This window comes from Bactrocera tryoni, chromosome 2, assembly GCF_016617805.1.
Source record: "Bactrocera tryoni isolate S06 chromosome 2, CSIRO_BtryS06_freeze2, whole genome shotgun sequence".
Taxonomy (NCBI): domain Eukaryota; kingdom Metazoa; phylum Arthropoda; class Insecta; order Diptera; family Tephritidae; genus Bactrocera; species Bactrocera tryoni.
The window spans coordinates 55,146,487-55,173,338 of record NC_052500.1 but is presented as its reverse complement, the minus strand read 5'-3'; the positions used below and the strand labels follow the sequence as shown (position 1 = coordinate 55,173,338).

The window sequence follows — 26,852 nt, the reverse complement described above, 5'->3', positions numbered from 1 at the left end:
CCAATATTAAAACTTTTTTTCACTAATGTTCCATTTTATTTCGTGTTTTATTCACGCCATTGTAAATTTCCGAAAATGTTGTTACGTAATTTTGCATTTCAGGTGACGATATGAAGAGAAGTTTACATCAAATAGTTAAAAAAAAATCTTTTAATCATGAAATCAAATCTATTTAAGTGTGTTCACAGTGTTCTTTTAGAAATTAAAAAGTTTAAACCCACTCATAATATAATCGGAAATACCTTACCTCAAAAAGATAACTATCCATAAAATATTGAAAGAAGAATAGGTGGTCCTTGTGAAATGCTAAGTTCGACTGTAACCGAACAATTTATACTCGCAATAATAGATGGTCTCTCAATTTTATAAAAATCACACAGACAATATACTATACATAATATACAAAGAGGGATCCAAAGTAAACAGGACTTAAAAAAAAACGGATCAAATGGTTTTTTCGGCAAAATCAATTTATTTTATTCAAAATAGTCTCCTTCTGCTTCAATACAGCTTTTTGCGCGGTCCAAAAGCATATCGAACGAGTGTTTTAGCTCGTTGGCCGATATGGCCACCAGTATGCCGGTGCAAGCTTTTTGAATGGCCTCAACGTCTGCATAACGCTTTCCTTTCATAGGCAACTACATTTTTCCGAAAAGGAAGAAATCGCACGGTGCCATATCAGGAGAATACGGGGAGGAAATAATCGGTCACAAGACGCCGCATTATCGTGTAACAAACGCCAACTTTCATTTTCGCCATATTCGGGCCGAACACGTCGAACACGTCGAACACGTCGCACCAAACGCTTTAAAACTCCAAGCACCAACAACACCGCATTAACGTTTTGGCCGTGTGTGGAAGAAATTCTTTGAGGGCAATACCCTTGGAATCATAAAAACAAATCAGCATTGTCTTCACTTTTGACTTCTCCATGACCGATGTTTCGGGTTTCGGCTCGTCCGGTGCCATCCATTCAGCACTCTGGCGTTTCGTTTCGGGATCATATAGTAAGGGAAGTTTTTGTCCTTTTTCACCTCTTTAATGATGTCCTCTGAATGTTGGATTCTGAGCAATTTTTGGTCGTCAGTCAATTTGTGCGGAAGAAATCGTGCACACACCTTTCGTTAGCCCAAATGTTCGGGCAAAATGCGATAAGTCGATGTTTTGGAGATGTTCAATTCCATTTCCATGAATTTCAATGATGATTTCGGCTGATGTTTGGTGAATTCACGCACAGTTTCGATGGAATTTCTGGTCGTCACGGATTTTGATTTTCCCACATGTTGATCGTCATTAATATCCTCTCGACCGCTTTGAAAACGTTAAAACCACTCGTGCACTCTGCTACGGGATAGGAAATCATCGCCTTAAACTTGTTTCAGCAATTGAAACGTTTCGGTAAAAGGCAGGCAGGTTATGAGTTATACGAAAACTTGTTTTATGAAGATCGTTTTATAGGTACACTATTTAACCATGTTTTTAAGGCTAAATCTGCTCCGAAACCATTGAATCGCAAGACAGAAAAAGGGAAGAAACTTTAGCTATTGGTCGTTGCAGTCGTATAGTATATCTCCAATGCTACCAATCACATTGTGTCATACCATAAAGTGTTGGTAAGTTGAACTTTCAAGCTTAACCAAAAAAAATTAAATTTGAGGAACTTGAAAAAAAGTCGCAGCTGTTCAAAACTTTGTGAAAATAATGAAAAAATTCGCTATGTTTTGAAATTTTTGTATAAAAAAAGGAGAATGCCACACAAGCCACCAACGAAATTTGTGAAGTTTAGGAAGACGATGCTGTATCAGTTCGTATAACACAACAATGGTTTGCTCGCTTCCGTTCCGGAAATTTCGAAATTTCGATTTACACTGCTGGAATAATGGCCGTAACGGAAAAATAGCGACTTTGAAGATCATATGTTATATGGATTTAAGCGCTCACACACCACCCTATCCTAATTGCTTCAGCAGTTTTTCAAGCTACTCTATGGCTCGCTTGCCGGCGTCAAGCAAGAAATTATTTTTATACTCTCGCAACAATGTTGCTAACGAGAGTATTATAGTTTTGTTCACATAACGGTTGTTTGTAAGTCCTAAAACTAAAAGAGTCAGATATAGGGTTATATATACCAAAGTGATCAGGGCGACGAGTAGAGTTGAAATCCGGATGTCTGTCTGTCCGTCCGTCTGTCTGTGTCGTCCGTCTGTCCGTCCGTCCGTGCAAGCTGTAACTTGAGTAAAAATTGAGATATCATGATGAAACTTTGGTACACGTATTCCTTGGCTCCATAAGAAGGTTAAGTTCGAAGATGGGCAAAATCGCCCACTGCCACGCCCACAAAATGGCGGAAACCGAAAACCTATAAAGTGTCATAACTAAGCCATAAATAAAGATATTGAAGTGAAATTTGGCACAAAGGATCGCATTAGGAGAGGGGCATATTTGGACCCAATTGTTTTGAAAATGTGGCGGTCCGCCCCCTACTAAGTTTTTGTACATATCTCGGAAACTACTATAGCTATGTCAACCAAACTCTACAGAGTCGTTTCCTTCAGGTATTTCCATATACAGTTCAAAAATGGAAGAAATCGGATAATAACCACGCCCACCTCCCATACAAAGGTTATGTTGAAAATCACTAAAAGTGCGTGTTAACCGACTAACAAAAAACGTCAGAAACACTAAATTTTACGGAAGAAGAGGCAGAAGGAAGCTGCATCCAGGCTTTTTTGCAAAAATTGAAATAGCGTGGCGCCGCCCACTTATGGACCAAGAACCATATCTCAGGAACTACTAGACCGATTTCAATCGAAATTCGGTATATAATGTTTTCTTAACACCCTGATGACATGTACGAAATATGGGTGAAATCGGTTCACAACCACGCCTTCTTCCAATATAAAGCTATTTTGAATTCCATCTGATGCCTTCTCTGTATAATATAATACGAGTATAAACATTAGGGAACCAATGATGATAGCGGAATAAAAACTTTACAAAAAAATACGGTATTTGAAAAATATTTAAATGACGAATAATGAAATCTCGATTATCACTTTATCATGCGAGAGTATAAAATGTTCGGTGACACCCGAACTTAGCCCTTCCTTACTTGTTTAATCTTAAACTTAACTTCGCTAAACATAAAAGGTAATGACAAAAAATTTAGAAGCGAAATGGTTTCGCATAATTATTTGGCATGCGTAACTCGTTTGGATCCAAATACTTTTGAATCACTTTCCACATTGCTTGAAGTGGCTTAAATAATGGAGAAAATCCCACCATTATTTAAGCCACTTTGGCACCCTTTTCGTTATCCTTTTTCACGGTTTGTTCTTTTTAACCTTTAGTTACTTGGAAAAATACATCTTTGTAATTACAGTAAATGTATAGAAATATAGTGATGACAAATAAAGAAAGTACGATGATTATATTTCGTTTCAGGTCATTATGTTTCAGGAAACTTCGAAAGTGGGGCTTCATCAAATTTCTTATTTATACCAGAAATGCATACATCAGAAAAGGATCAGTCATCGGTCCTGATGAAGCGATTAATAGATACGAACCTGACTGGAATATGGTAGAAAGCAAACACAGCAGTTTTTGTGCGTTCGGTGTGCCCGGGTGAATCACTGTAGTGCAAGAGTAAACCCTAAGAGAATTCGATCATAGTGAAGGGAAGCAGACAGGAGAAAGTGGCCAAATATTGAAACTTTAAATATAATTTTCATTGTACGTTATTTACTGGTTTCCAATATTAAATGAGATCTTCTAATATTTGGAAACAATCTCCATGGAGTATTTCTTCCAGTTCCTTATTTTCAAACCTTTTTGAACACCTATGAGGTACCTCGGCTTCCAAGTCAAACGTATTGCAAACCATTTTTTGCATGTTCGTACAGCTAGAGAATGTACACCATAAACTCGCACCAAAATTAACTTGGTTTTCATCTGAGGGTTTTTTCATGCTTAATGTACCAAAATCTTTATTTTCGGTGTGTACGGTGATGGTAATAGACTACTGTAGAATTATTCAAGTTTTAAGAAGCTTTCAGCTAACGGAACTCATAAAGGCTTACTTATGTCAGCAATGTATTTGTATTATGAAGCTTTCCATAGAGTTTTTTGTTGTTGGTGGATAACAAGGATTGAGCTAGAGCGAAGAGTGAAAAAGTATGTTAAAACTAAAGTAAGCTCTAACATCTATCACAGTAAGATGATGAAGTAGCCTGTTACCGCTTGCCGGTAATTTTCAAGTCTTTTGAAGATGTCGGTGGTCGGAAATTGTTACCAGCAAAAAAATAAGCTTCAGTAGTTTCTGAAGTTAAAATTACAAATTAACGTAAATAGTTTCATGGTAATCCTCTGAGGAGATGGCATACAAAGGATGTTTTTATATTTCGGGATTAGAGAAGAAAAACAAATATTAATCGCCGAAAATAGCTTTATTGTTTTTCAAAATATTCTCCGTTAAGATCTATACACTGATTGAGGTATCTCGAAAAATGTTGCCCTGTTAGTTTACTTTTTACGTATGGAAGTAAAATAATCTCATTTGGTGGCAAGTCCAGACTACAAGGTATATGACTCATCAAAGCAATGTTTTCAGTGCTTAAAAGTCCGTCGATTTTTGTATTGTCTAGGCAAAGGGTGGTCGTCTTAAGCTACGCAAGGGAGCTTTATCGCCAAAAAAAAAATTAAGTTCATGGATGCCCAGTTGCTGAGTTAACGCACGTCTAAAGTTTTAAAAAATAATCCTGCGAAAATGTTTGCGATTTAATTTGGCCAACATGAATATTTCAAGTTACTGTACACAACACTACTAGCGGTCGTATGTCAAAACGTTTTGAGTATGTATAACAACAAACTTAAATTGATAGTAGCAGACTGTAAGTAGTAGACGTAGGAGGTTCCTGTTACAATTAAGAACTCAATTAAGAAACTTAGAGAGATTTTGGTAGAGATGCCTAAAGACCTATTTTTCAAAGTGCCCCGCAAAGAAATATGCCTTCTTTAATCACTCTAAAGATTATGTATCCTACCTGATAAGTTTTAAACTTATGTGAAGAACAGTTACATAATTTAATGACCGTCGATGTTGAATCGAGAATTCATATTATCGTACGAGGATTGTATTTTTCCCAGTTGAACTATACGGCTCACTTATCCAACCAGATCATTCTCCACATAATTCTTGGTGTATCCTAACACTAATGAAATGATGTTTACTTATTTAAATAGTTTTGAAGTATCTCGATGAGTTGACAGCTCTTGTGAAAATATAAGTCTCCCTTCCAGTTATTTTCCATTTAATTCCATTCCATTCTATTTAACCCATTAAGGGTTGATCAAATCGCTCATTTAATAATATATGCTCGTATTTTTCAAAGTGTCAGCTGTTGGATAAAGTAATGCTCTGCAACACTTTGGAAATTTCCATATTTAGATCTGACCCCTTATATAGGTTTCTAAAAGTGGTAGGGGCATATTTTAAATGGAATTAACGATTTCATCTGCGACCACTACTTCGCTTAGCTTGTTTGCTTGTTTTTTTTTTTTTGCTAAGTTGAAGAGTATCCCCAATTTCCGACCTGCGCTGCAACAATTGCTCAATGCGATTAAGCATAGTAACAAGTTGGCGTGGGCCGGCGATTGTGTCGAAAGTGGAAGCAGCGGTAGAAGCTTAACTAGAACCGTGGGCATTACCTTCATCTTGTTCAAGGTTGCATTTTATGCGATATTTATTATTCCCCTATTTTGAAAGTTTATAAATGCTTGTGAAGGAGTACACCAAACCGTACTTTTTTCGGAATGAAATGATGACTCATGTAGTGCGTGCGGATTGCTGCCTGATCGATAACGCTTATTTTGCTTATTGACGAAGCCATTCAGCCAGAAATAAATGATTTGGGTCTTCCTAAATTGATGCGCTAGCGACAGCGATATTCTCGACATTACGGGCACTTCTTTGCCTCAATGGCATGAGAACATTTTGTACTATGCTTGTGGATTCAATTTTTTCCACTAGACGCTTAATTGTTGATCTGACAGGACGATTCTGAGGACCAACAATTGGACGTAGAGCTCTAAAAATTGAGGCCACTGACTGAGGCCATTTCGGTAGTAAATTTTAAAAATTTTGACTCGTTGTTGAATGATGAAATACGAATAATAAACATTAGAAAAGAAGAAATCTCTAAAGAGCGCGAAAAAGTATGGCGTCGTTTGCTGACTCTCTCGGTCTACTTTTATAGCGTCTATATTGAAAAACTCTATATTTTACAATAGAATGTAATGCTTTGTTTCTGCGCCTGAAGGTATGCTTACAGAGAATAAGAAGCAGCAAAAAGCGGTAAGCATGGTAGTAAAGGATATCAATTTCGATGCAGTTTTGACGAGACGTGCAGGATTGTATTCTCGCTGTGGCATGTTTAAATTACGAAAATACTAAACCATGTCAAAGAGTTTAAATGTGCGAGAAAAAGTGTACAATTTCGAATGCGAAAATATTTCTTTTGACGACGGCCATTAAGTGAAATCAACGTAATGTTTATTTCACTTGTATTGTTGTTGTAATTGTTTTTTTTTTCTTTATTGTTGTAGCCTGTAGAAGGTTGAGCACAACGTGCTCACTTTCACTGGCTATTATTATTTACATAATAAGCGCCTATGTACTTAAGTGTTCAAGTCTTATTGTAACAGAGAGTAATAACACGAGAGCGGTAGAAGCACTTGTTGTTATTGTAACGTTAGCTGTATATCGTTATGTTATATACTTTCATAAACCCCTGCTAGAGTTATGAACTGCCGAGCACTGAATAATACGCGGTTGTACGGACGAGCATCAGCTGTTGCTCGCGACCGGCAAGGCGGAAAATATTGGTCGCATAAGCTCACTAATATCGGGTGATTTTTTAAGAGCTTGATAACTTTTTTTTAAAAAAAAACGCATAAAATTTGCAAAATCTCATCGGTTGTACGCTGGTGGAATCATTGGACCGTATTTTTTCAAAGATGCTGTTGGACGCAACGTTACGGTGAATGGCGATCGCTATCGTTCGATGCTAACAAACTTTTTGTTGCCAAAAATGGAAGAACTGAACTTGGTTGACATGTGGTTTCAACAAGATGGCGCTACATGCCACACAGCTCGCGATTCTATGGCCATTTTGAGGGAAAACTTCGGAGAACAATTCATCTCAAGAAATGGACCCGTAAGTTGGCCACCAAGATCATGCGATTTAACGCCTTTAGACTATTTTTTGTGGGGCTACGTCAAGTCTAAAGTCTACAGAAATAAGCCAGCAACTATTCCAGCTTTGGAAGACAACATTTCCGAAGAAATTCGGGCTATTCCGGCCGAAATGCTCGAAAAAGTTGCCCAAAATTGGACTTTCCGAATGGACCACCTAAGACGCAGCCGCGGTCAACATTTAAATGAAATTATCTTCAAAAAGTAAATGTCATGAACCAATCTAACGTTTCAAATAAAGAACCGATGAGATTTTGCAAATTTTACGCGTTTTTTTTTTAAAAAAAAGTTATCAAGCTCTTAAAAAATCACCCGATACATACATAGGCATATTTACTTGTTGCTTAATGTTTATTGTACGAAATTTACTTGTTTTGCCGGCAAAACATACTTTCGCGAAAACCTTGCCGATGGCTGTAACAGATACCCGGAAAAAGTTTGCGCGTAACAGACTTATAAATATTAAAGCTATTGCTTTGGGGATAGCTCTGTCAGCGGGGGTGCGGTAGGTGAAAATGATCACAGATCCTCACGGTTTATGTATGAGATTAGGTTTCAAGTCACGATAAATAGGGTGGATAGCGCAAAATCTCCGGACGGATCAAAAATGTGTAGTAAAATAGGTGTCGGGATCTATAGCCCGATCTCAGGCGACCCATCGAAGTGTCGGAATACTTCTGCATCTTCAGACGAAAGAGACAGAAGCTTTTGCGGTTAAGCAAGCTACTGAGATGGCTAACAATGCAGGAAGCGATATAAAGAACGTCAATATATACGTCGACAGCCGGTTTTTTGCTCGGCCGCGAAAGGGTGCCAGGACGATTGTTCGCCTAATTACCGGTCACAAAGTACTATCGTCACATGTAAGTCTGCATAAGTAACAAAGATGTATACAGAAAAAGCAAGAAAGTATGCATGAAAGAGACACTGTAACACCTCCTTTGCTTCTGTCCAGTCTTTTCTAACACTCGTCTTAAATACGTAAAAGCTTCGCAGTTCAATAGACTAGATAAAGTATCAAAAGTAGATGTCAAGTCCTCCACATATTCAAAAACTACGTCATGAAAGGAAAAGGTTAGATAAGTCCATTTCAGCTTTGATTGGTTATGAATTGAATTGCGTAGTAGAAACTAAAGTTTTTTAGCTATACCCAGAACGTTTTGAAAAGGTTTAAAAAGCTCAGAATTACTGAGTAGCTTTATTATTTTTGGAAAAATGGCAACTGCATCCAAACCATGACGTACTTATTTACTACAATAATATACATGCAGTATATAGGAGAGAAGTATATAAAAGTGTTTCTACGTATAATGTAAATGCATGTACATTCTCTCTCACGAGGCTTCCTTATCACTCGTTCCTGCTCTTTGTATAAATAAGCTAGAGACGTGTACATAATCCCTCACGAAGCATTCTTGTCACTCAGTCCTGTTCTCCGCATTGCGCTCGCTCTCAACATTTTACTCGGTCTCAATTTACTATCAGCTGTCTCTAAATATCTTTTGCGTATTTTTGTTATCCTTCTCTCCCCAAGCTAGCTATCCTAGTAGAAATTCACCATTGTCACTCTCGAAGAGAACCTTTTTGTTAATGTTGTTATGTGCATCACATGGCTTTAGCTTGGTACCAACGCTGGACCACTGCATCATTTAGTCGTCGTCGCGCTGTCAACACAACTGGCACATCGAAGGAATTACAACAGAAATTTTTGATGAAAACAACGCCTACTACAGTGGTGTGTGTGGTGTCTATAGTGTATTTCTGTGTCCTTTAGTGTTTGTGTGTATGTATATACAGAATTTACATATAAATTACTGCAATTACGTGGAATTTTTAGAATTGTTTTTATTAAGTTGTGACAATTATTAAAAATAAATAACAAAAACCACCTTTAGTGAAAGTGTATTGTTAGTAAATAAATCTATAAAAAATATATACATATGTAATAATATAAACAAAAATATAAAAGATGTAAATGTTAGTGCTGCAACTAAAAATGATTTTTTTTGATAAATGAAAAGGAAATTAAAAACAAGTAAGGAAGGGCTAACGTCGGGTGTCACCGAACATTTTATACTCTCGCATGATAAAGTGATAATCGAGATTTCATTATCCGTCATTTACATACATATTTTACAAATACCGTATTTGTGTAAAGTTTTATTCCGCTATCATCATTGGTTCCTAATGTATATATTATGCAGAGAAGGCATCAGATGGAATTCAAAATGGCGTTATTTTGGAAGGAGGCGTGGTTGTGAACCGATTTCACACATATTTCGTACATGTCATCAGGGTGTTAAGAAAATATTATATACCGAATTTCATTGAGATCGGTCAAGTACTTCCTGAGATATAGTTTTTGGTCCATAAGTGGGCGACGCCATGCCCATTTTCAATTTTTAAACAAAGCCTGGGTGCAGCTTCCTTCTGCCATTTCTGCCATTTCTTCCGTAAAATTTAGTGTTTCTGACGTTTTTTGTTAGTCCGTTAACGCACTTTTAGTGATTTTCAACATAACCTTTGTATGGGAGGTGGGTGGGGTTATTATCCGATTTCTTCCATTTTTGAACTGTATATAGAAATGCCTGAAGAAAACGATTCTATAGAGTTTGGTTGACATAGCTATAGTAGTTTCCGAGATATGTACAAAAAACTTAGTAGGGGGCGGGGCCACTCCCACTTTTCCAAAAATACGTCCAAATATGCCCCTCTCTAATGCGATCCTTTGTGCCAAATTTCACTTTAATATCTTTATTTATGGCTTAGCTATGACACTTTATAGGTTTTCGGTTTTCGCCATTTTCTGGCCGTGGCAGTGGGCCGATTTTGCCCATCTTCGAACTTAACCTTTTTATGGAGCCAAGAAATACGTGTACCAAGTTTCATCATGATATCTCAATTTTTACTCAAGTTACAGCTTGCACGGACAGACGGACGGACAGACGGACGGACGGACAGACAGACATCCGGATTTCAGCTCTACTCGTCACCCTGATCACTTTCTCCTTAGCACCTTTGTTGCGAGAGTATAATAACATTTTTGGCTTTCTTGGCTGTCAGGAAAGTTGCTGGAGTAGGTCGACAGCCGGTGAGCTAAAGAGGTGCTAATTGCTTTTAACATATTCCGCTTTTGCTGCGACATTTTCCAGTGACAGCAAATGTTAGTGAAATTTCAACAACAACAAACGGATCAAAAATACAACAAATATAGCAAAAGCAAATACACACACGCGCATTTAATGTGTTGGCAAAATGGCAGTCGGTGAGACAAGCTCTCGCCTTCGATAACTATACCCCGAACAGGGTATATTAAGTTTGTAACACCCCGAAGGAAGCGTCGGAGACCCTATAAAGTATATATATAAAGTATCAGTAACTAGTCCCTCAGTTTTTAAGATATCGTTTTGAAATTTTGCAAACGTCATTTTCTCTTCAAGAAGCTGCTCATTTGTCGGAACTGCCGATATGGGCTCACTATAGCATATAGGTGCTATACAAACTGAATGATCGGAATCAAATGCTGGTATGAAAAACTTTTGCATATGACAAAATGTATTCACGAAATTTAGTATAAATTATTTTCTAAGGCAACAATATAATCTCCGAAAAAATTGTTCAGATCGGATTGCTATAGCATATACTAGCTTCCATGCAAACTGAACACATAGTTACTAAAAGAAATGCAGCTGTGAAGGGTATATAATCTTCGGTGCAGCCGAAGTTAACGTTTTTTCTTGTTTTTTGTCAATTAAGTGCTCTAGCAATCACGTTCTTAAGTAATGGCTTCGAAACTAGTGTTTGTGCAGAGTAGCGCGGAAACGGAGGTGAATCGGAAACAGAGTTTTTGAGACTTTCGAAAAAAGTAAATAGCAAAATAGGTCGAAAGTAAACTGCTAATTGCAGGTGCTTGTATGTGTGTGTTACCTATTACTTGCGCTTGTGTATTTGTGAATTTAAACGCGCAAAGTTAATTGGCGGCAAATGTTGATGCTGACGTTGACATCAACGCAGTCATAACTCGGTCAGTTGGTCGGGGCCGTGATGTCACATGCTACGCATAATTAATGACAAAAACAAATGTAGCAAACAAGCTAGCGCATGCACATATGTATATAAATAGAGAAACTAAAAGCGTGTGCGCTCCCACTTGTGTACATACAATATTGTTATTCGCCTAATGACCGGCGTCACGTCACGTGACTGGTAGAAAAGTAAAGCAGCAGTTGGCTTTGAGTCTGCATTTCCCGCTGAGCGTGCAACTATATTATTATTTACACTGGTCAACAAATTTGTAATTGTTTTTTGTCACATGAAAATTTATATCAAATTTTGAATATACTAGGGCCACCAAATAATAATATATCAATGAAAAAAAATGTACACATGTTTTCTTGTGACATCATAACATATATTTTCGTAAAAAGTACAAAAATCAGCCACACTTACAGAATTATTTCCTAATATCTAATAGATACTTATGATTTTCTTGAATATTTGTCTCCAACAATAGTCTGCTAGCATTCGTGGACTTCATTTCCCTTGATAACGCTTCTCCATTAAGGAAATGTTTTGATGAAATCTTTCACCTTGTTCGTCACTCACAGCACCTAAATTTGCCGGAAAGAAATCCAGATGAGAGTCCAGCATATGTATTTTCAAGGACATATTACACCCAAAGCTATCATTTAAGGCTCATAAGTTAATTTATTAAATCTTTGTAATTTTCCACTTTATGGTTACCTAGAAAATTTTGAACAACATTCACAAAACTTTTCCAGGCGAGTTTTTCCTGATCATTCAGTTTTTCTTCAAAGCTCTTATCCTTCATTAATTGCCGTATTCCCTCTTTGATTTTCGCCTCGCTGAGTTTAGGGAATTTCTCTTTTACATATAAAAATCTATCTCCATCTTTAGGCATAGCTTTTACAAAATTTTTTATCAGGCCAAGCTTTATGTGCAATGATGGTAAAAGTATGTCATCAGAGTTCACTAGAGGATCATTTTTAACATTTTTATGTCCTGGAGTTAGTGATTCACGCTTGGACCACACTTTCTTTGTATAGTGACTTTTTCTGTCTCTACTGTCCCATTCACAAATAAAACAGCAAAATTTCGTATAACTAAGCTGTAGTCCAAGTAAAAGTGCAATGATTTTAAAATCACCACAAATTTTCCAAGCGTGTTTACTATATTCTTTCATATTAGAACCATGAGCAATCGGCACTGAAGGAAGTTTGTTTTCGTTATGCAGTAACACTGCTTTCAAACTAGTTTTTGAAGAGTCAATAAACAGTCGCCAGTGACTTGAATCATATTCGAAATTTAATAAATTCATCACAACAGGAAAGTTATTACAATAGACTAGATCACCTCCTTCATAAAAATAAGGTTTTATTTCATCGTCACGACGTCGAAAATAAGAAAGCTTTGTACCACGAGAAAATAAATTCCAGTCGTTTAATTTAGACCTCAAAAGCTCAGCCTGTTTTTTAGACAGATTTAAATCATGTTGTGTCAATAATTGCGGTTCTTTTGATGTTGACAGTTCATAACTTGAGTCGCTATCTTCAGATACCTTATTATGCTGACTGAGAACAAATTCCGGACTAGAACTCTCACTTTTTGATCGATTTGGAGGCATCGGCACAGGCAGTTCGGCACTATGTAGGATGGGTCTCTTGGCGGAAGACAAGTTTGGATACTGGATAGTGTGTTTGGATTTGGTAGTAATACCTTTTGTTTAAGTAAAAAAAAAATAACAATCACTTACATGCTCCTTTGGTTCCGTCCAAATCATTGGTATAGCAAATGACAGATGTCTAGGTTCTTGTTTAGCCCAATCACGTTACACAACATTTATGTGGAACCCAGGAGTTGTCTTGATTCCTCACGGGAAAACCAAAATAGTCTAAATAGCACTGTTCAATTAGTATATGAGGTCAGAAATGAATATGTAGCTGTCACAAGAAAACTGGATGTGATAGAAACAAAACTGTTATATATTTTTAATGAGGGTACACCAACATAAATAAAAATCATAACAAAGTTCATGTGACAAAAACAATGTTTACCAGTGTCATTATTATGCTGTGAGCACTGACATACAGACATATGTATGGTATGTTTACTTGCTCTAGCTTTTGTTGTTATTCAATTGGTATTTGTTTTGCTGTTTAAATTGCGATTACCTAACGCTTGAGTGATTGTTTTAAATCGATTCTAAAATTGTCGGTGTATACTTGTATATGTATGTACCTACAATTAATTAAGCAATATAAAAATGTGAAAATTTGTCAATTAACATGTCCTGGGAGAAATGCGAAATTTATGTTATAAATTATTGACACACAGTACAAATGTGGAGCAATTAAGTCGAATCGACATATTTTTTAAAACATCAAATACAAGAACTGGATAAAGTGTAGTGACATACTTAGTTTGCCACATAGTAGGTAATTTAACTAAATTAAAAAAAGAATAACTAAAGTATTAGAAATAAATTTAAAATCAAATTAATTGAGTTAAAAGTAAACTCGAAAACGTCGAAATATAACTGAATAAAATGAAATAAAACTTAATGTTTGTTTGTTCATTCGTTTCAAGCTCGCGTTGAAATCTGATTTGCTTGAATATAAAAGTTTGTAAAATTGCAAAAAACTTTAATGACAGTGTCATGTTGTTATTTCATTTTTCGGACTTATGAGGGCTGCCTTTCATTTTTTATTATTAGGGAACAAAAAAAATTTAAAAATCGTTTTCTTGTTTATCAAAATATTCTTTACTAGGATCTATACTCTGATTGAAGTATCTCCAAAATATGAGGTCTTAAGGGATTACATAGGTTTCCTCGAGAAAAATAAACAACAATTTTTCAACAATTTTTTCTCATATAAAAATGAAATATTTTATTAGAATTTTTTATTGTTACAAACACATACTAAATATTAACAAAAAATTCTGACATTTTTGAAAAAATATATTTTAAGCTCGGTCATTGCGATGACAATTCCGGTGAACCCTCGGAAAAATGATGCGTCCGCGTTGGCAGGATAACTCTTTATACAAAGTGAAAAAATACGTGTTTTAGTTAAAACCTTGACTTATAACTTGGACGAAGGAAAGAAATTGAAGATAGGAAAATTGAATTTTTGGCAGACGATAAAATGAACTTTTCAGTGAAAATTTCGCGATATTTTTGTTTTTTTAAATAGTTATAATCGAAAAAAAGCCAAATTGTCAAAGGCCTGTGTAAAACTTCCTGAAGATCGATTGAACAGTTCTCGACAAATCTTGCCAACCGACTTCAAGTGCACATGTTCTCAAGGCCTTATCTCCGACAATACAATAAGACGATAATTAAAATTTGATTTTTGGAAACCTTTAAACCCATTTAACCCCTTGACACACTTGTGTCAAAAATCGTTGATCGCTTAGTGTATTTTTAACGTACGGGATTAAAAAGAAATCATTCGATGCCAAGTCTGTAAGCTGGATCAGTTGTGAAATCAGTGTTTTGAATTGCTTCGGTCCGTGTGAGAACTCGCAATGTCGTGGTGAAGAGTGATCCGTCTTCAGCGACTCGATTTACTGATTTCTTGAAAGACAACTGCCAAACTAATGGTAAGAGGTTTTTTGAACGACAGACAAATTGTTTGGGATACACGGTGAACAAATGTTTTACAGTCAAATGTTCGGTCAATTTTGAATGTTTGCTGGTCCTACTAATGGCTATAATTGTCTCAATTTCACGATAGGTCTCACGACGAACTTGCAATATCAGTTTAAGCACAGCTTCAATAGATTCCTGAACAAACACTGTTTTAAACGACCTTCAGGAAATTCATCCTGAAGTGATCTACGACTCCGATTGAATTAATCATACCATCAATAAATACTGCTCCTTGATAGAGCTTCATCGCCAAAAAATATAAAAAGTTCATCAAAGTTTTAATTCACATCGAAAGTTGTAAAAAATAATCGCACGGAAATATTCGCCATTTAATTCCATTTTTTGGCCGAGATGAATATTTTAAAAAGATATCCTCGGCGAGCTTTGTCAACCTTTGAAAATCGTGTTCAGTGAACACAATTATTTAGTGTGAATTATTTATTCATTTAAAAAAATCACCACTAATGTTGGTGCAGAAATTCTACAAATAAATTTTTTTTGGCGAATAATGCTTTTTATGACTAGCTCCATCAATGCATAGAAACTGCGGTTAGAACTCAATGAGCACTATGAATTTGTTAATCTGCGCCCTTATAACAAACGTAACAAACAGTGTATTTTACCAAATATACATAGAATCAAAATATCCGAAATGTGTATAAATAACACCGGTCAACAAAAAAAATATTTTTTTTTGGGCTTCTGTTCTCATGCTTTGATTCTGATTCTAGACATTGAAAAACACTTAAATATTAATCTTTAGTTCTTTAAGTTTGCTTTTGGCTGATCTATATCGATAAGTATATTTGGGGTTTAAAACGAGAGAGCTCATATGAGCATAACAGAAATACAAAAAATTTGCACTTTTAGACAGTAATTTCTTGTTATTTTACATTTATATATTATTGTTTATCACACATCTTGAATAAAAACAACTCTTGTATCTAAAAAAAAGTTTTCTAATTATAATCTATAGTGAAATTGTAGAAAAATTATAAAAATCAGTCATTACTGCTTAAAAATCGAAAAATTGCTCTAATTTCTACGTAAGCAAACTTTAACCGGAAAAAAAAAAAATCCCTTATTTTTGTCATAGGAGAAACTAAAATTTAACATTTAGATGTCAGACCCAAAAACCGTGTTGACCTGTGTAATTTGTGGTTTCCTAGAATTTTAACCCTTAAAACTCCGCATATAATAATTGAACAAACGTATCAAATTCGAAAATTCCACACATAAATCTCAATTGAATAAAGCCATTGTAACATGTGATTACTTAAATCAGATCTTCGATTAACGGTAATAATCTGCGAATAATGTGTGGCACGTGATTTGAAGGCAAAAGCGAGAAATTTGCGAAATAAAGGCGATGCTTCACATAAGAAAGTGTTTGCTCCAGAGAGATATTACAAGGGTTAGTAGTAATAAAATGTCAAAGGAGCCGTAGTAAAAGATATAACTAATTATACGTACTATATTAGAGCATAGAAAATACTTAATAGAACATCAGCGCATACTTTGTTATATATATATGAAAGTGTACATATGTTTATTAAATTGACTGTATGCAACCACACCAAATAAATGGTTTCGTATTCGTAAATATGTAAGTATATAGGGTTTCACTGCAACAATTTAAATAATAGGTTGTCAAAAAAGTCTTGCGGAATTTTCGCTAGTGGGCGCTGGCGTAGTTCAAGTTTTATCGGGTCATGCTATACCTTTTTGGAAAGCTCATTTCACGCGCTAACACGTGTTTGGTTGATGGTCGTTTCTTTTAAGTCGTTCGTGAGTTATAGCGTCGCAAACATGGAGCAAAATAACGAGAAAATACGACATATTTTACAGTACTACTACGATAAAGGCAAAAATGCATCTCAAGCCGCCAATAAAATTTGTGCAGTTTTTGGACCCGATACAGTTTCCATTTCCACCGCACAACGATGGTTTCAACGTTTTCGTTCTGGTGTAGAGGTGGTCGAAGATGCGCCACGCTCCGGAAGGCCTGTCGTCGAAAATTGCGATAAAATCGCTGAATTGATCGAAAGAGACCGGCATACGAGCAGCCGTAGCATCGGTCAAGAGCTGGGCATGAGTCATCAAAAATTAATTTCAATTTCAATAAAAATAAAAAAAATGTGGAAGGATGTGGATGTGGAATATTGGTATTGTCTTGGGAATGGCTACATGGAAATATCTGTTTATTTGATTGATTTATAAACAATAAAGTTGATTTATTGCAATGAATTTTCGTATGAAAAATGATTGTTAAACATTTGATTGACAATACTACTATAATAATGAATACAAGTGCCTTGCTCTTGACATTTCCTGCGGGTTTTTCAATCTGTCTAACGACCAGACTATGACCAGCTATAGCTAATTTAAATCGTGGCCCGCCCCCTAATAAATTTAATCTAGCCCAAACATTATGATAAATTCTAACGACAGTGTGAAAATGGATGAAATCGTAAGATAACTCCGTTCGCTTCCCATAGAACTGTTCTGTTCAAAACTACTAAAAGCACAAAAAATCTATAACTAAATACGGCAGAGACATCTAACTTTACCTGCGAGATGGTATGAGAGCGCTTTATGGGATCCGCTGTGAAAATTAGACCATGATTGTGGCACCGCTCTCTTTTTGGTGAAATGGCGCAAAAGTCAGAAGATGATCAGAAGATGCTATAAAATTTGCATTTGACCTCTAATGTCAGTTCTGTTTTGACATTTGTGTAGTAAACACATGCGAAATACTCGTAAATAAACAATTGAACGCTACACTGCGTGCCACAACCGATATGCTGAAGGAAGCAGGATCGCCTGATTTGATCGCTCCAGACTTCTTTTTGTGGAGCTTTTTTAAGTCGCGGGTTTATGTCAACAAACCTCAGACTCTTGCAGCTCTTAAAGACAATATCCGTCAAGAATGTGAGGACCTATCGCCGGAAGTTCTGGCCAAAGTGATGGAAAATGGCATAAAAAGGGCTCAAATGACAATCAACTGTGGCGGCGGCCATTTACATGACATCATATTCTCGACTTAATGTAAAAAAATTTAAAAGACCAAATAAAAATAATCCACAAGCAGAATCAAAGTTTTTCATTTTCTAAAAAAATTTCAGTCAAAAAACATCGGAAGGTAATTTTTGCGCCACCTGTTATAATGACTTTCTTTTTTTTTTTATCAAGTCGGTCGGAGTATGAGTTATATACAGTATATGTACAAATAAAATTGCTGTGATTCCTCTGGTTACGGTTTGCACTTAAGATATTTCCCTGGCTTTGATTTCTGCAGGTTGCAAGAGTATCAAATATTCGGTTGCAGCCGACCTTAGCCCTCTTCCTTACTTGTTTTAAAATATTAATATTTCTCAGACATGTTATACGAACGAGTGTATATTTTTCAGTTTTGCTTTTTTTAAGTAAATTGATAAACATAATGTCTGATAAATGAGTTCATAATAAACTTATGAGTCATAAGCATCGAAGTTGGGCTTGTAATACAATATACAATCCAAGATAGAGAAAGCCAAAAGGTCTACATTTAAGATTCTTCTTGCTTTAACTAAGGAGTTTGTTAGATGCGTGATTTTCAAGTAAAAATAAAAGATATATAATTTAATGATATGGGGAATAATAACTTTAATATAACCACACGGGTTTCCAATTATCTTTTAAAAAATATTTCGGGTTAGTAATCGCAGCTGACTCGAATAATTTCTAGTCGAGAGGTTCAATTTTCGACCACTTTTTTGCAGCAAGTGAGGAATATTCTCTTCTTTGATGTCAGTGGTTTCAGACTTATCTTAAATTGCAAGATCTTACAGGTCACGCTAGAGACTCACGTCACGATATAACCAAATCGTTCGCCAAAAATGTAATTTAATAATTAGATTGTTCATTGCATGTACAGCATATAGCGCCGTATTATGGAACAAAAGGCTATTCACATCGAAATCTTTTAATATATATAAAAATTCTGTAATCTATAGCGTTTCTCATTAACTATAATATTAAGGTCTGCTTCATTTTTAAGAAATATCAACCCAAGACTTTCTCTGTCTATAGAGAAGTCTCATCAAAATATGATTTTCTAAGTATGTAACAGTGCCTCAACAATGGCCTGTGGATTGTTATCAATCAAAATTTTACAATTCTGTTAATTAACGTACAAATTTAAATAAAAGTAAGGCTTATCGTTCAACAAAAATTTCTTATGAAAATCGAAGTCGGTGATTAACTCCCTTCAGTCCCATTCAGTAAGTAAACTGAGTACAGGTAAAGTTACAGCTGTCAAAACGACCAACTCTGAAAAAGTATTGCCTCATTGAAAAACACACATACTACTGTGGCAAAAAATAGTAAGACTTTTTAATTTAAAATCCATTCGTCAAAATGTTTTGTTATATTATTTTATTTTACTCAACAAAGAAGTACCATTCAATTTTGGAGGGGAATCAAATTTCTGGTGCCAAAACGTTCAGAACGTTAGAGAAGGCTGATATTCTTTGTGGCGAGAAAATGTTTTTGTTTGTTTGATGAACAACACATCAATAAAGTAAAGGAATTAGTGCTTGAGAATCGATGATAAACAGTCAGAGATGTTACTGGCATCGCTGGAATATCGGAAGCATCATTGAAGACCATTTTGACGGATCCTTTGGGCCCAAGGAAAGTAAAAGTACGATTGGTTCCAAAATCACTAAATTGTTTCGAAAAACAGCGTCACTTTAAGGGCTTTGAAACAATGATTTATTACTGGCGATTAGTCTTGGATCTATGCTTACGACCCAGAAACAGAGGATCAATCGGCCGAAACCGTAATGTTGACAGTTCGATTATCGAGTTGTGGTCTGTCCGAATCCGTTCCGACCGCCCAAACTTTCAACAAGGAATACTATTTGAGTGTTTTGCGTCATTTGCGGGAAGTGTTGTGTAAAAAGAGTCCAAAAACTCTTGGTATTTTGTACCACAATACTGCACCGTCGGATACTGCATTGATTCTTCGTGAGTTTTCGCCAAATTTTCAAGTAATATCGTAAGGAATACTTGTAACATAGCAGTGATAGTTCGATCTTTGTGATGCACCCAAATACAATAGATACAGGTTATAATTCAAAATGTCGTGAATGATTACGAGTAATTACGTATTTTTCTATCTGTTATGTCTCTTAGATATGTGAAAAGAAAATATTACGTGGTATCATGGTCATATTACTGAAATATTATTTATGCCATTACAGGGTAGTCTTATTTTCTTGGCCACATGCAAATGCAGAACTGGATTGTGATATTGGTAATTGAATTGTTGACACCATGCTGTTGGATATATTACACAGGTGATATATGCAAATGGGTTCGTAGGAGATTTACAGGGTTTCATGCATGCCCATATGCATGTGCGTGTACGGACACAGTGCTTATATGCGTATAAATGTGTGCATTTCATGTGATTTTGGTGAAAAATGCCTTTGTATGTATCTGCGTTCAGCTCAGTAGCCGTTTACATGCAAAAACGCGCTTAAAAGCTGAAAAGAAAGTACTACTGTGCCCAAAAACATTTGAATTTAAACTGCGCGCGTCGAAGTATTTGGAGAATTATTTTTTTTAGGTTGGTAGTACTGTCAGTCACATTTATGTCAAATTTCATGTCAAAATATTGATTAGTGTTTGATATACGTGTCATTTTGTGAACTGCTAAAAGTGAGTTTTTCGTTTTTTGCGATGTCGAAATTTGTTGAGCAAAGAATTTGCAATAAATTTTGTTTACGGAACCAATTTTCTGCTGCGGATACGTTGAGGATGGAGCAGAAAGCCTTTGGTAATGAGGCTATGTCCAAAAAAAATGTTTACCAGTGGTATAGTGAGTTCCAAGCCGGCCGTGAACGTGTCGAAGACGAAGAGCGTCCAGGGCGACCATCAACCTCAGCCGACGAAGCTCACGTTCAACAAATCAAAGATTTGGTGTTAAAAAACCATCGATTAACAATTAGATACCTTGCTGATGAAGTTGGCATATCGAAAGGCTCAGCCAATACCATTTTGAAGGATGTTTTGGGCGCGTCAAATCTCGACTGGTACCGAAAACATTGAATTTTTTGGAAAAAAGGCGTCGCGTTGAAGTGTGTGAAACGATGCTTTCTGACTACCAGGGTGTCATGAAACGCATTATAACTGGCGATGAGACTTGGATCTATGCTTACGACCCGAATATCGTGCCAAAAGAGAGCCGAGACCAAAAAAATCGCGCCAAAGTCGCTCAAAAATCAAGGTCATGTTGACTGTTTTCTTCGATTTTTGGTGTTGTTGTGCATTATAAATTCCTTCCAACCAGTCAAACAGTCAACAAGAATATTATTTAAACGTTATGCGTCGTTTGCGTAACGCTATCCGCCTAAAAAGGCAGGAATTGTGAAAAGCCAATTCTTGGTTTTTACACCACGATAATGCACCATCCCATACTGCCATCGTAATTCGTGATCATTTCGCCAAAAACTCAACCCATATCGTTCCGCAACCACCGTATTCACCTGATCTGGCGCCGTGCGACTTCTGGCTGTTCATCAAGCTCAAAAGACCGCTCCGGGGACACCGTTTTTATACGTTAGAGGAGATTCAAGCCGCAGCGAAGACGGAACTGAAGGCCATCCCGGAAAGTGACTACAACCAGTGTTTTGAAGATTGAAAAATCCGTTGGCATAAGTGCATTGCATCGGGAGGGGATTACTTTGAAAGAGATGAAATTGATTTGGAAGAATAAATAAAAATTTTTTAAAATAAATACAATTCACCTTATTTTTTGGGCACAGTATACCTTGCCCCTGCCTACATTGGTGCTTGAAAGCTTTTCAGTTCCATATACGGATATTTGTTGTTAGGAGACCTGCTGTGCCAGGATTTGTGGGTAGCGTGGCTGTTAGGCAATTTTAAAGTGTGGCGACGCCTTTTATATTTTTTTGTTGTAAGGGATGTGTTTTTTTATATTGTTGTGTATTTGTGTTCCGTTTGCTGAGGTTTGTTGATATTTTTTGCTTTCACACACAATGACACAGAGAAGAAGTGAGTTGATTATTGTAGTTGTGTGAATGCGTGTTCATAAAAGTGTGTTTGAGCTGAAATAACGATATATGTATGTATGTACTCGCATGCGGCCAATTCGGTTATAAAAAGTACGCCTTTTATGGTTTATTTGGCACATTAATTTCATAGTATCTTTCGTTTTTACCTTTTTACTTCTAAACTCGCCCACACATACATACTTGCATGCCTGGAACCCTATGGTCCCAGAAACGGTTTCGAGCAATCGTTTTTAAAAGTTTCTTCGTCAGCTTTTGAGATATCGATACGAATTTTAATATTGATGTGCATTTTGATATATTATTGAGCATTTGTCTAAATCGGCCATATCAACCAACTGTAACTTACATCTCCCATACAACCGATTATTCAAGAAAATTTCAGATCAATATCTCACAAACTGATGCACTAGCTCGCGTTTACAACAAACAAACAAATGAACAGCGATGGGAAAATGGAAAGCGAACATGATTATTTTGACGCTGTTTATCACGGTGATCCTTTATGAATATTTTTATGGACTCCGACGTTTCCTTTGGGGTGCAACAAATTTATGCCAATATGCCAAGTGGATGCTCTGTCACGACTTCCTTGACAAGAACAAATTCGATGAACCAATTTTCACTATAGGTACTAAGGTCTAGATATTCGGTACCTAGGGGCTCAAACAGTTTTGTTTGATTTGGACAATTTTTGGTCTTAAGGCGGCATATTCTAAAGACATTATTCGTGCAACGTTCTATTCCATATATTAACTGCTTCTTGATTTGTATATAGGAAAGTGAAATTTTCAAATTAAATTTACAATTTTGTTTAATGGGAAGTAGGTGTGGCAGTTGATGAGAGTTTAGCCATGCGCAGAAGTTTACGCAAGTGTGGAAAGTCCTCTGAGCGTCATTCACTTTGGAGTGGTCAGAAACGATCCTTTACATAACGCTTTAGCACCTCACGCATTCCGGTCTTAGACCAAGTGTAGTAGGGGTAGTCAAAAAACATTCATTTGAAGGAGAGCCAAAGTGAGATGGCGAAATAGCCCTCCCTACGGTTGTGCACTGGGCTTGAAAAGAAGAAAACAGCCTCGAACAGTGACGACTATGTAAACGTATTAGGGATTACGATTTAAGAGCATGTCAAGCTGGTTGATGTCCTTGTAACAGTGTTAGATTTGTGGTGGGGGAGAGACCCCGTCAAAGCGAAGTTCTTCAACATATCCCCCCACACCGACGGAAGAGAAGGAGCCTGTAACCAAAAATTAATTCTATGAGCGCTTGGAGCGCACTTATGGGAGCTTCCTCCGCCGCGATGTCAAAATCGAGCTTGGCGAATTTAACGCCAGGGTGGTCAAAGAAAGTGTCTTTGGCACAACGATCGGTTAATTCAGCCTCCACGATGAAATATCTCCCAAGTGTGTTGAGGCTGTTCGACAACATTGGAACCCGAAATATGGTTATCTATGTTACCAAGTTTCCGCATAGAAAAATTCATAATGCAGCCAAGATACGCACCCGCCTCTGTGTAGCAAACAACGCAAGTCAATAAACACAATGTGCGACGTCGAGAAGTTGCAATCATAACAGATACCCGAACGGGTTTCTACTCGATTTGCACTCCTGTTTACTAAGACCACTCTTCAGCAACTCGGTATAAGGGAACTGTGGGACGCATTTCAAACTCCTAACGTACAGCTTCAAACAAAACCATTGGTTTTCGGAAAAGGCAAACGAACAGCTGGTACGATGAGCAGTGCCGTGTCGCAGCGGAGAAAAAACAGGCTGCTTACCTCGTAACGTTACGATCGACCACAACACTTGCGGGATGGGATAGATACCGAGAGTTGAAGAGGGAAGCGAGACGCATTTGCAGACAAACAAGAGAGCTTGAGAAGCTGGCCGACAGAGGTAATGCTCGGAAATTCTACGAAAAGATGCTGCTACTAACAGTATTTTTCACTTTTCACCCTCGTCCTGCTGTATGGTGCAGAGGGATGAACAATGACAACATCTGTTGAGCTGGCGTTACATGTTTTCGTAAGGCAGATTTTGCGGAAGATTCATGATCCTTAGCTCCTTGGCAACGGCGAGTACCGCAGTCGTTGAAACGTTGAGGTGTACAAGATATATGACGACATTGCATAGGTCATGTCGTCCGTATGTATGAAAACACTCCAGCTCTGAAATTATTCGACACAGTATCCGCCGGGGAAGCAGAGGAGCAGAAAGATCTCCACTTCGTTTTAAATACCAGGGTGAGAATGAGCTGCAAACAAATATCAATTTTTTTGTTTCATATGATCCGGTAACGAGTTATAATGTTGACCGTTAAGTCACTTTTTTTCAAGGCACTTCTGGAGATTCACCGTCACAGGCTTATTTAATGCAATTTTTTTCTAATATACTTTAAGTATTATAATATATAATATGTCATTAAATTTAATAAAATTATATTATTCATGTCGCCGCAAAAAAAAACACAAATATATACTTTTTTTTGCCTTTAAAACCTTACCCCCCTTAAGTCATTCAATTGTTTTTGGGGAATAATAATTCAAGCTTCTTGAGTTTTGTGAAATTTTCTAATAAACTCGAGAGATTCTCACATTTGCCCTTATACACGAATTTTATTTAAAATGTTCTGCGATAACATACCTTCCACATGATAATGACAAAAGCACATAAATGTGTTTTGCAATCCTAATACACATGTGACACTTATGCACGGTTTTACAACCCTTACATTATTTAGCTTTTAATGCATTAATAAAGACGTGACAAATTATAACAGGTATCATATGCATTTTGCATTAGGAAAGAAGTTTACTGTCGCTTGAGTGAATTAGAGGAGAGATCTGTCGTGTACCTTTAGTTCAGAAGAATCTTTCATCGCAATGTAAATCTTTGTCGCAATCAAGCTTTTTGATATATTTACATATGTTTGTATGTGTGTTTGGAGTGTAATTATGCAGGTGTGTCTGTATTTGGTTGTATAAATTTTTAGCTCATCTAAAATGGCGGTTCGCTATCCAAAACTCCTTATACATATTTAATGAAACTCGACCTTTTTGACATAACACTGAAATATTTACTTTTCTCTCTGCAATTTCTCATCTTTATTTGCAGTCTTTAGGCGTCCGTTTAACTAATAAATCGTGTCTTCCGTGGATCCACCAAAAGTTGTTAATTTGCTATTGAAAAATACATCGCTTCTTTATTGCCTCACTTATTTAGGTATGTCTTCCGATCCGATGGATGAAAAGCGAGCGATTGGGAAAATGAGTAAACAGCGAAAACCTTCATTCGATTACGCAGCAACCAAACGTTGGAGTAAATCGCCTCGCCAGCTGCCACTCGCCAGCACAAGAACGACTGATATTATCGTGTTATTCGTGATAGCCTTTCTGGCCGTCATGGCTACAACCAGTACAGGTGAGTGGAATGAAAGCAAATATATTTATTTATGTTTATATGTGCATTTTAAGCCATAAGTAGACCTATGCTTACATCCATACATACATACAGAACATATTGTACACGTGTACGAATGTGAAACATAGCAGGAATGCAATTAACATTGAAGTTCATAATTGAAATTTATGTATTTGTGGTTGCATCAGCACACAATTTGGTATTTAACTTGTGGTATGCAGCTACGTAAACAAACATTAAGGCGCTTCCAAATCGGGAAACTTACTATACTTAAGTTTTCCCTGCAAATGCTTTTGGAAAGTAAATAGCAACTGTCAAAAGTGGGGTTTATTTGAAACCAATGATTTCAATATCATCTTGGAGAAGATTGTACCTTCTTTATTTAGCTCTGCAGCTCGTATTATTTTCTATAACACAATATTAAAGAAGTTAAAGAAGGGAGTCTCCTTGTCTGAAACCTCGTTGGGTAGCCAATGGCTCAGAGAAGTCCTTCCCGATCCTGACGAAGCTTTTGGAATTACTTAACGTCAGATTACACAGCCGTATTATTCCATGCTGTCAAAGTCGACTTTAAATCGGCAAAGAGGTGGTGTGTGTCGATCTTTCTTTCACGGGTACTTTCCAAGATTTATCGATAGTAGATTTTCCAGGTCTAAAGCCAATCTGATAAGAAAACTTAAATTCCAAACATCGGGCATGCTGTCATCCGACCATATCTTACAAAGCAGCTGATGCCGACACTTTGTCAGTTCTTCGCTGCCGTATTTGACTACATCGACCGGTAATCCATAGGCCGCTGTCGCTTTGTTGTTCTTCAGGCATGTAATTGTTAGTCGGACATAAAAATAGGCGGGCAATAGCACATCTATTCAATCCTCATAGATGGTAAAATAAACATCGACTCCAACCATTATTTTAGAGATGGGGCTTATGGGTCTAAAAGCGCTATCGTGAGTTCTTCTGTCTGGTTTTGATAGAAACACCACTTTGACTCTTTGAACCATATATTTCTTTATGTTCTGCAGCATTATGAGAGTAATCCCAACTAGACCCTCCAATTTAAATGGTAAGAAGCTTCTAATAGCGTATTCTATTTTCTTGTTGTTGACTATGAGACCAGACTGCTTTACTGTGTTTGCAGATTTTTCTTGTTGAACACCAATTGCCGAGGATTGCTGTCTACCAGAGAAATACGTGTTCATTAAAACCTCAAGTGACTCTCCAGCAGAGGAGAGTAAGCAATGCCCTTTGTCTTTTGAAAAGCAATATTCTTTGAACAGCATCTTGCTCAGCCTAGCTGACCTTAATTTCTCGCGAATGTTGAAGTGTATATAGGAGTGATCTGACATATGTAGATGGCTTCTCGGAGACCCTCCAGTAACCAACTATCAAGCTATCTGTCTTCGTTGATCCTCTGATGAGATTT

General features: G+C 36.7%; 1 protein-coding gene across 1 annotated transcript in view; it reads left to right on the top strand.

Annotated features, from left to right (window-relative positions):
* The first annotated feature begins 8,930 nt into the window (after window positions 1-8,930).
* Window positions 8,931-26,852, top strand: part of LOC120768764 (Down syndrome cell adhesion molecule-like protein Dscam2) — a 31,799-nt gene continuing 13,877 nt past the window's right edge. The window contains exons 1-2 of the mRNA XM_040095531.1: window positions 8,931-8,987; window positions 25,229-25,426. Of these exons, the coding sequence (XP_039951465.1) occupies window positions 25,231-25,426 (196 nt within the window). The 5' untranslated portion in view covers window positions 8,931-8,987; window positions 25,229-25,230. The remainder of the gene's footprint in view (window positions 8,988-25,228; window positions 25,427-26,852) is intronic.